General features: G+C 46.2%; 1 protein-coding gene across 1 annotated transcript; it reads right to left on the bottom strand.

Moving 5' to 3' along the window:
* Positions 1–160: 160 nt before the first annotated feature.
* On the bottom strand, positions 161–7,491 carry LOC121880262 (chromodomain-helicase-DNA-binding protein Mi-2 homolog; the record flags this gene model as incomplete). Its single annotated transcript, XM_042387414.1, is given in 11 exon segments — positions 161–289; positions 837–1,024; positions 1,212–1,334; positions 1,557–1,796; positions 2,083–2,518; positions 2,840–3,050; positions 3,556–3,773; positions 5,017–5,144; positions 5,450–5,618; positions 6,198–6,355; positions 7,303–7,491. Coding segments are annotated over 11 exon segments (2,189 nt in total), but the record flags the coding sequence as incomplete, so codon positions are not given.
* Positions 7,492–11,613: the final 4,122 nt, after the last annotated feature.

Here is an 11,613-nt window from a genome sequence, read left to right as displayed (position 1 = left end):
AGTGTCTGGGGTATATATGAGAATTGTCTGGGGTATGGCTGACCTACCCCCCCCCCTTAAGAGTCTTTAGGGGTATGGCTGATTCCCACTAAGAGTCACTAACCTAACCTAACCTAACCAAAATCCAACCAAAAACCAACCCTAAGGGAGTTAAACCAACCTGTCGATAGCTTCCTGACGCAGTAGACCAGTAATGCCTCCGTCGATCCTCTCGTACTTGTACCCGAGGCCTTCACAAAAGTCTTCTAGAATGTCCAGCATTTTGGTCATCTGGGAGAATATTAACACCCTGGAACACACACACGTTAATTAGCTTAAAGATAGAAATAAAGTCAGTAAAATAAATAAATAATGTGAATAAATGAATTAAGTCGATAAAAATATGGATAAAGTCGATAAAAATGAATAAAATTAATAAAAATAAATAAATAATGTGAATAAAGTCAATAAAATCAATAAATAATGTGAATAAATGAATTAAGTCGATAAAAATATGGATAAAATTAATACAAATCAATAAATAATGTGAATAAATTAATAAAGTCGATAAAAATAACAAATTAATTGAGTAAAGTGAATAAAAAAATTACTTAAATGAATAAATTAATAAAATACATTTAATGTATAGATCATTAATAAAGCCACATGATCACCAACACACTCTCCAACAATATGCACCCTTCTCCACCACTTCCACCAACACACCTCACCCTTCCCACCACCCCTCCAACACTCAGCTAGGATCACCTCTCACCACCACCCCTCCAACACTCAGCTAGGATCACCTCTCACCACCACCCCTCCAACACTCACCTATGATCACCTCCAACACTCACCTGTGACCATCTCTCTTCAGCTTCTCCAACATACTCTCCAGCAAAATAAACTTCCCGCTGGCCTTAACGAGGTCTTTGGTGACATACATGCCATTGGGTAGTTTAGGCGCCTCTTCGGAAGCAGCGGGGAAGAGGTAAGGGTGATTACAGCATTTCTTCAGGTCCATTACGATGTTCAGAAGGGAGACCTGTAATAGGGTATGGTGATTAGGTTGTTAGTTATGGTGATTAGGTTATTGCTGTTGTTATTTCAGTAGTGTTATTATTACAACTATAATGTAAATACAATATATATCAACACCCACACACACCCGCGCCCGCCCGCCCACACACCCACACACACGCCCGCCCACACACACCCGCCCACCCACACACCTGCTGTCCGCCTCCCCTAGAGTTCAAGGCTTCAAAGTTCCGCGTCAGAATATACTTGTAATATTTCTTCTGTAGCGGCGACAGTTCTACCCGGATTATGAACTCGGATTTCGTTGGCATGTTCTGCGGAGGATAAACAACAACAAACAGCGATGGATTAATGTGGATAAAGAGTGGATAGGGTACTTGGGTAGTGTTAGGATAGGTTGGGTTAGGAGAATGTTAATATCAGATATGGTAAACTATTTCATTTCTTCTTAAATCTAAAATTACGGATTAGGCGTTTACAATACCTGACCTCTAACCTAACCTCCCTGACCTCTAACGTAACCTCCCTGACCTCACCTTCAACACATCAGTCTTCAACCTCCGCAACATGTGAGGCCCCAGGAGGTCGTGGAGTTTCTTAATCTGGTCTTCCTTGGCGATGTCTTCAAATTCGTTCTGGAAAGTTGACAGGTCGCTGAACTTCTCCGGGCACAGGAAGTTTAGCAGATGAAACAGCTCCTCCAAGTTGTTCTGGAGAGGTGTACCAGTCAGGAGCAGCCGGTAGATGATGTTGTACTGGTTTAGCACTCGGAAGAACTGTCGAGAGTAAACAAAAACATTAATAACAACAATAATAATAACAACAATAATAATGAGTTTGATGGCAGCAAGCTAGATTAGTCACCCCTAGTTCATTTCACCTGATGGTTAAACACTCCAAATGCTATCTGGGGTGGTTAGATTAGGGTAGGGTTAGGTTAGGTTAATCATCAAGTGAAATAAACTGGGGTGTCTAATCTTCACAAGACCCAAATAAATAACACATTAAAATGTAAACAATATATTTCAGACACCGAGGCTAGGCTAGGCTCCGTGATCTTACCTTAGACTGATTACTCTTGAGTCTATGAGCCTCGTCGACGACCAAACACGCCCACTCCAGGGACCCCAGACAAGCCTGATCCATGGATATCATCTCATAGGATGTCAGCAGAACGTTGAACTTGACATTAGTGGTACGGATACGCGTGGCCTTGGACGCACTACGCACCGCCCCTTCCTCGAACGACAGCTCGTGTTCGCGGATCATCGTGCGTGAGTCGCGATCCCCGACGTAGGTAACGACATAGAAATCCGGGGCCCACATTTCGAACTCCCTCTCCCAGTTGATGATCGTGGACAGGGGCACGGCCACCAGGAATGGCCCCTTGGAGTGGCCCTCTTTGTATAGAGAGTAGAGGAAGGCGATAGTCTGGATGGTCTTTCCTAAGCCCATCTCGTCGGCTAAGATGGTGTCAGTGCCTTGGCCCCATGAGTACCTGTAACGGGAGGATGACGTGAAGACAACGGGAGGACAAAATAAACTATGTATTAATGGAATCTATAGAGAAGAGAAGGGAAGAGAAAGTCCCCCCCCACCAACATTCTCAATATAGACCTGTTTCACCAACTTATTGACAGACAGACACACACAGACAGATAGACAGACACCCTAACCACCTCACCTCAGCCAGTTAACGCCCTCTAGCTGATATTCGTGAAGTGACAGGCCGGTTATGTCGATGTAATCTGACTGTTTCACCAACTTATTGACAGACACACACAGACAGACAGACAGACAGATACCCTAACCACCTCACCTCAGCCAGTTAACGCCCTCTAGCTGATATTCGTGAAGTGACAGGCCGGTTATGTCGATGTAATCCGGTTGTTTCTCCAGTTTCTTGTTCAGGTTGGTGATGGGTTTGTCTGGGGGGGGAGTGTAGCGCCGGGGGGAGGAAGGTTCACGGTCTTCGTCGCCCAACTCTCTGGTGCGGGATTTGCCCTTCCTCTTACCCTTCTTGTTCTTGGCTGTGGGAATGAGTTGGTTGATATTAGGTTGTGGTTAGGTTAGGTTTTGGTTAGGTTATTGTTGAGGTAAATTATTTTTTTTTTATTCTGGTTAAATTCGAACTTAATCTAACCTAACATAAAAATCCTAACTTAACTAAATTATCCTCACCTTTCTGTTGTTAACCTAATATAAGTTAATGGTACACTGACTCACTACACCACTACACTGACTCATTACACCACTACACTGACTCATTACACCACTACACACTGACTCACTACACCACTACACTGACTCACTACACCACTACACTGACTCACTACACCACTACACTGACTCACTACACCACTACACTGACTCACTACACCACTACACTGACTCACTACACCACTACACTGACTCACTACACCACTACACTGACTCACTACACCACTACACTGACTCACTACACCACTACACTGACTCACTACACCACTACACTGACTCACTACACCACTACACTGACTCATTACACTGACTCACTTCCCACATCAGCATTACAAGCAGCCCTCAGATCATGGTAGAACTCGATGGCCGTTTTAAGCCCAACGATATCCTCGTCTTCGTCCTCCCAGGTCGCTTGGTCGTACTGGAGGTCACGCCACTTAACGAGGTACTGGGTCGTTCCGTCTCGCAGCGTGCGGTGGTTCAGCACGCGGTGGATCTTGAGCCACGTGGACTTGATGCCGTATTTATAGTACCTGTGAGGGTCAGAAATAAGACGTTAGGTGGGGTGCGGCGGGGTTGGGTTGAGGTGGGGTTGAGGGGTTGGGTTGAGTGGGGTTGGGTTTGAGGTGGGAGGTGGGAGTTGAGTTGGGTTGAGGTGGGTTTGGGTGAGGGTGGGGTTGAGGTGGGGTTGGTGAAGGGGTTAGGTTGAGGTGGAGATGGTTGGGACGAGTGGGGATTAGGTTGAGGTGGGGTTAGGTTGATGGGGTGGGGTTGAGGTGGGGGTTGGGTTGAGGGTGGGGTTGAGGTGGGTTGAGGTGGGGTTAGGTTGATGGGGGTGGGGTTGGTGGGTTGAGGTGGGGTTGGGTTGAGGGTTGGGGTTGAGGTGGGGTTGAGGGTGTGGGGTTGGTGGGGTTGAGTTGAGGTGTAAGAGACAGGGTTGAGGACCCAGGTTAGCAGTGGGGTTAGGTTGATGTGAGGTGGGGTTGAGGTGGGGTTGGGTTGAGGTGCTGAGATTAGTGGGGTTGAGTTAGGTTGAGGTGGGGTTAGGTTGGATTGATGGGGTGGGGTTGAGGGACAGGTTGGGTTGATGGGGGTGGGGGTTGAGCAGGTTGAGGTGGGGTTAGGTTGAGGGGTGGGGTTGAACAGGTTAGGTTGAGGGGTGGGGGTTGGAGTTGGGTTGAGGTGGGGTTAGGCTAGGTGGGCCATTGATAAGACTGTTAAGAACAATGTAGAGAGCCTAAACAACCATTGGCCACCTTCCCTCACAAGGGCCACCTCTAGTTTGGTTGGCCACTAGGTAAATAAAGAGGCCACATCTAAATAACAAACTTGACCTATATTCCACAGGTCAAATAAACACTTGACCTCACACCTACACACTTGACCTCACACCTACACACTTGACCTCACACCTACACACTTGACCTCACACCTACACACTTGACCTCACACCTACACACTTGACCTCACACCTACACTCTTGACCTCACACCTACACCCTTGACATCACACCTACACTCTTGACCTCACACCTACACCCTTGACATCACACCTACACTCTTGACCTCACACCTACACACTTGACCTCACACCTAAACACTTGACATCACACCTACACTCTTGACCTCACACCTACACACCCACACTTGACCTCACACCTACACCCTTGACCTCACACCTACACACTTGACCTCACACCTACACTCTTGACCTCACACCTACACTCTTGACCTCACACCTACACTCTTGACCTCACACCTACACTCTTGACCTCACCTTTCCTCCAGTGAATTGGGGTCAATCTCCTTCTTGTGTCGTCTCTGTGAGCCTAACTCATCGTCGTCGTCTATCCCTGGAATGGGCGGCTCATCGGGGTCGAACTTCTTGAAATACGACCGTAACATCTGGCGGAAATAGAGACGTTTTGTTTACATCTGCGTCTCCAGGGTAGTTATTCCTCGGTAATAAATTATAATGGGTTTAATTATTGAAGCTTTTGGATAATTAATTACTGGATTAATTATAAAGTTTTGGGGATAATTAATTAAATGAGTTATAATTATTGTGGTTATTTCTCTACCAGTACATAATTTTAATAACAATGGCTAGTTTATAATGAGGGAAAAGTCTTATACGCACATGTTCACATACACACATAAAAACCCACACCTCAGGGTTCACACACACACACACACACACACACACACACCTGTGGATGATAAACGTCCAGCATCAACTCCGAGATCCAGGAACAGTGCCAGAAGGACATATCCACCCATTTGACCAGGAACTCCCGCAGCTGTTTAAATTGGTACTTCTCGGCCTTCTCCCCGACGGCCTCTTTCCAATTGTCCGGTGGTTTGGGGGGATCAACGAACCTGTAAGGGGGGGGGGGTGTTAGAGTGCGTGGTTAATGTATGTTAATCTAGCCTGGCATAACCTAATCTAACCTAACTTAACAGAATCTAATGAACTAGAGATGAAAGTCCATTATATCGAGGGTCAATTATATGTAAAACCTCCATCTAATGAACTATATAGAGATGAAAGTCCATTATATCAAGGGCCCATTATATGTAAAACCTCCATCTAATGAACTATATAGAGATGAAAGTCCATTATATCAAGGGCCCATTATATGTAAAACCTCCACCTAATGAACTATATAGAGATGAAAGTCCATTATATCAAGGGTCCATTATATGTAAAACCTCCATCTAATGAACTATATAGAGATGAAAGCCCATTATATCAAGGGCCCATTATATGTAAAACCTCCACCTAATGAACTATATAGAGATAAAAGTCCATTATATCAAGGGCCCATTATATGTAAAACCTCCATCTAATGAACTATATAGAGATGAAAGTCCATTATATCAAAGGCCCATTATATGTAAAACCTCCATATAACGAACTAAAGTCCATCCCTAAGATGACCAACAGTTGCCACACACCTCCAGAACAATATCTTCTGTACGCGGCCAGGCAGAGGCTCACAGGCACACCTCTGGCAGGTCCACTCTCCCTCTGGCACCTTGTATAGGGGCGGAGACAGGCAGTACGTGTGGTAGGCGTTGACGCACGAATCACAGCACAGCAATTCACCTCCGTCCTGCGGGAAAAATGACGATAAACATAGTCGTACGTACGTTAATAAATAAATATAATTCTCGAACATGTAAACAAATAAACAAAGACACTCGTACAAATAAACCTAACCTAACACTAACCTAACCATACCCTAACCTAACCCTATTTCAACCAAACAAAAGTATTATTTAACTTTAGGCCATACAGTAGTGCTCCCCGAAGATATAAACAAGTGAATCTTTTAAATCTCTTTATTCCGATCATTTTGAACCTCGTATACCCGGCGGAAATGGATAATAGCGACCCAATTGAATTTAATCGATTTAACGGAGTTTTCAGTCTTCCCGAGATGTTATTGTCGTGACCCGAGTTATGGATCACGGACGGGTAATATTAACCGACGTCATCCAGTCGTGACCAATGAGGTATCTATATCAGGATAATTTTTTTCGACCAATCGCATTTGAATTTACGCCAACAATGAAGGTCAGATTGGTTTAAAACTCGCCAAATAATACAAGGGAAAAACATATTGGTCGACCTCCGGTGATTTGTGTCGAAAGGTTAAAATTTACCACTTAACCTAACCCTACCCTCCCAGTACACCCTCCCAGTACACCCTCGACCACCTCCCCCTCGATCACCTCCCCCTCGACCACTACCCCTCGACCAACCATCACTCACCTTACAAACTTTACAGTACTCCATATGCTCGTCCCCTTCCTTGACCCCCTCGACCACCTCCCCCTCGACCACTACCCCTCGACCAACCATCACTCACCTTACAAACTTTACAGTACTCCATATGCTCATCCTCTTCCTTCACCCCCCACCACCTCCCCACCACTACCCCTCGACCAACCATCACTCACCTTACAAACTTTACAGTACTCCATATGCTCGTCCCCTTCCTTGACCCCCTCGACCACCTCCCCCTCGACCACTACCCCTCGACCAACCATCACTCACCTTACAAACTTTACAGTACTCCATATGCTCATCCTCTTCCTTCACCCCCTCGACCTCACAGGTGGGACAAGACCATTTCCCCTCAGGTGCCTCCTCCAGCTCGGGCTCAAGACACACCAGGTGGTAGGCCTTGGGGCACGTGTCGCACAGAATGATCTCACCGCCTTGTTGACACACCTCGCAGTAATCCTGATTGGGGGGAGACTAGTTAAGTATAAGAAAATATTAGTTAAATGTCCTGGAAAAATATCGAAGACATTGTATTAAAATTTTACAAATGTCTCGAAATTTATTTAGAAATTGAGTTTACGTTTGTCTTATTAAATGTCTGAAATTTGATTAAAGTCGGTGAAGGGAAGTTTATCTTGAGTAAAACCTCGATATAACGGAATAGCCTCCCCATGGAGTTCGTTAAATTGAGGTTTCACCGTATCAAATGCCTTCAGAAACATCGAAGATATTATGTGAAATATCCTGAGTATTATTCTGTCAAATATCATCAATAGTGAAGAAATTTACGACACGTTTACATTATTCTTGTCAATAAGTCGTCAACAGACATTTTTCTGGTGTAAATGTTGTTAAAATTTTAATAGAGTGTCGTAGAGATATTAATAAGAGTACATTGCTAGTCTTGAAGCTATTAGTATATAAATAGGAAAGATATTAGTTCATTACTAGTCTTTAAACTATTAGTACGATATATTAATATTAACGATATTAGTTCAAAATTAGTCTTGAAAATGTTAATAATGTTAAAATACTGTCATGTTAAACTGTCAGGCAAGATTACACTTGACACACCAATCACCAACCCAGCACTGATCATGTCACCCAGGCAGCAGAACTGATCCATGACTCATAACACAGCAGCCTTCAGCACCCCCTCCAGCACTGATCATGTCACCCAGGCAGCAGTACTCATCCATGACTCATAACACAGCAGCCTTCAGCACCCCCTCCAGCACTGATCATGTCACCCAGGCAGTGCACTTTATCCATGACTCCTATAACAGCAGCCTTCAGCACCCCCTCCAGCACTGATCATGTCACCAGGCAGCAGTACTCATCCATGACTCACAACACAGCAGCCTTCAGCACCCTCCAGCACTGATCATGTCACCCAGGCAGCAGTACTCATCCATGACTCATAACACAGCAGCTCAGCACCCCCTCCACTGATCATGTCACCCAGGCAGCAGTACTCATCCATGACTCACAACACAGCAGCCTTCAGCACCCTCCAGCACTGATCATGTCACCCAGGCAGCAGAACTCATCCATGACTCACAACACAGCAGCCTTCAGCACCCCATCCAGCACTGATCATGTCACCCAGGCAGCAGAACCCATTCCATGACTCACAACACAGCAGCCTTCATCACCCTCTCCAACACTGATCATGTCACCCAGGCAGCAGAACTCATCCATGACTCACAACACAGCAGCCTTCAGCACCCCATCCAGCACTGATCATGTCACCCAGGCAGCAGAACCCATTCCATGACTCACAACACAGCAGCCTTCATCACCCTCTCCAACACTGATCATGTCACCCAGGCAGCAGAACTCATCCATGACTCACAACACAGCAGCCTTCAGCACCCCATCCAGCACTGATCATGTCACCCAGGCAGCAGAACCCATTCCATGACTCACAACACAGCAGCCTTCATCACCCTCTCCAACACTGATCATGTCACCCAGGCAGCAGAACTCATCCATGACTCACAACACAGCAGCCTTCAGCACCCCATCCAGCACTGATCATGTCACCCAGGCAGCAGAACCCATTCCATGACTCACAACACAGCAGCCTTCATCACCCTCTCCAACACTGATCATGTCACCCAGGCAGCAGAACTCATCCATGACTCACAACACAGCAGCCTTCAGCACCCCATCCAGCACTGATCATGTCACCCAGGCAGCAGAACCCATTCCATGACTCACAACACAGCAGCCTTCATCACCCTCTCCAACACTGATCATGTCACCCAGGCAGCAGTACTCATCCATGACTCACAACACAGCAGCTCAGCACCCCTCCAACACTGATCATGTCACCCAGGCAGCAGACACCCATGACTCAACACAGCAGCCTCAGCACCCCTCCAGCACTGATCATGTCACCCAGGCAGCAGAACTCACCCATGACTCATAACACAGCAGCCTTCAGCACCCTCCAACACTGATCATGTCAGCCCAGGCAGCAGTACTCACCCATGACTCACAACACAGCAGCCCAGCACCCTCCAGCACTGATCATGTCACCCAGGCAGCAGAACCCATTCCATGACTCACAACACAGCAGCCTTCAGCACCCTCTCCAACACTGATCATGTCACCCAGGCAGCAGAACTCATCCATGACTCACAACACAGCAACCTTCAGTACCCCCTCCAGCACTGATCATGTCACCCAAGCAGCAGAACTCATCCATGACTCATAACACAGCAGCCTTCAGCACCCTCTCCAACACTGATCATGTCACCCAGGCAGCAGAACTCATCCATGACTCACAACACAGCAGCCTTCAGTACCCCCTCCAGCACTGATCATGTCACCCAAGCAGCAGAACCCATTCCATGACTCACAACACAGCAGCCTTCAGCACCCTCTCCAACACTGATCATGTCACCCAGGCAGCAGAACTCATCCATGACTCACAACACAGCAACCTTCAGTACCCCCTCCAGCACTGATCATGTCACCCAAGCAGCAGAACTCATCCATGACTCATAACACAGCAGCCTTCAGCACCCTCTCCAACACTGATCATGTCACCCAGGCAGCAGAACTCATCCATGACTCACAACACAGCAGCCTTCAGTACCCCCTCCAGCACTGATCGTAATCACCCGGGCTGTAGAACTCATCCATGACTCATAACACAGCAACCCTTCAGCACCCCTCCAGCACTGATCATGTCACCCAGGCAGCCGACTCATCCATGACTCACAACACAGCAACCTTCCCCAGCACCTCTGCTTTGGTTATATGTCACCCGGGCAGCAGAACTCATCCATGACTCATAACACAGCAACCTTCCAGCACCCCTCCAGCACGATCATGTCACCCAGGCAGCAGAACTCAAAGCCGCGACTCGCCCAACACCAGCAACCTTCAGCACCCCTCCAGCACTGATCATGTCACCCAGGCAGCAGAACTCATCCATGACTCACAACACAGCAACCTTCGCACCCCTCCAGCACTGATTATGTCACCCAGGCAGCAGAACTCATCCATGACTCATAACACAGCAACCTTCAGCACCCCATCCAGCACTGATTATGTCACCCAGGCAGCAGAACCCATTCCATGACTCACAACACAGCACAGCCTTCAGCACCCCCTCCAGCACTGATCATGTCACCCAGGCAGCAGAACCCATTCCATGACTCACAACACAGCAGCCTTCAGCACCCCCTCCAGCACTGATCATGTCACCCAGGCAGCAGAACTCATCCACACAGTCCACGGATAATCTTCAGTGTTGAGTTTCTTCAGTCTTGTCATGGACACATATTTACCTGCACATACATAACACTTACAGTCAGCAACATCCTGCAGTCTGCCATCCACTCCACTGTACATCTTGTGTACCCACCTTCCTCACTCACTGTACCTCTTGTGTACCCACCATCCTCATTCACTGTACCTCTTGTGTACCCACCTTCCTCACTCAGTGTACCACTTGTGTACCCACCATCATTCACTGTACCTCTTGTGTATCCACCTTCCTCACTCAATGTCAATATCTTTCTTACTGATAGCATAGATATAGATAAGACAGATGCTTGTATATATAAAGACAGTCTGATAGATGATATAGATACCAAACAGACAGACATACAGGTATTGAAAGACTGATAGAAAGATATAGAAGCACAGATAGATAAAGATAGACAGTTAGACAGACATAAAGACATACTTGTAGCAGCAGAGTCTCCATGATCCAGTTGTTAATTTCACAAGGGTTTAGTCGTTAACACATCTGGAACAAACAAACAAAAACAGTTAATATACACAACAGTTTATGATAAAAATATGTCCATAAATTAATAGTTATTCAGTACAGCAGTTGTTTGTTTTGCAATGTCGTATGTTTCCATTAGAACAGTATTGCTCACACCACATTCTAGTTTCTTAATTATTTCAAGTTTGTCACTCAATTTCAACGCGTTATTCTTTCTCTTCACACAACGAAGTTTATCACCTATAGGAGCCATTATCATGGGCTTGTACAGTACTCTGTAAATGGAAAGAGTAAGACTCAAAATAATGTTATGTTACACCGGTATTCTATTC

Source organism: Homarus americanus, unplaced genomic scaffold, assembly GCF_018991925.1.
Source record: "Homarus americanus isolate GMGI-L3 unplaced genomic scaffold, GMGI_Hamer_2.0 scaffold51248, whole genome shotgun sequence".
Taxonomy (NCBI): Eukaryota; Metazoa; Arthropoda; class Malacostraca; order Decapoda; family Nephropidae; genus Homarus; species Homarus americanus.
The sequence above is the reverse complement of the archived record's forward strand: the minus strand, read 5'-3'. Positions and strand labels throughout refer to the sequence as shown.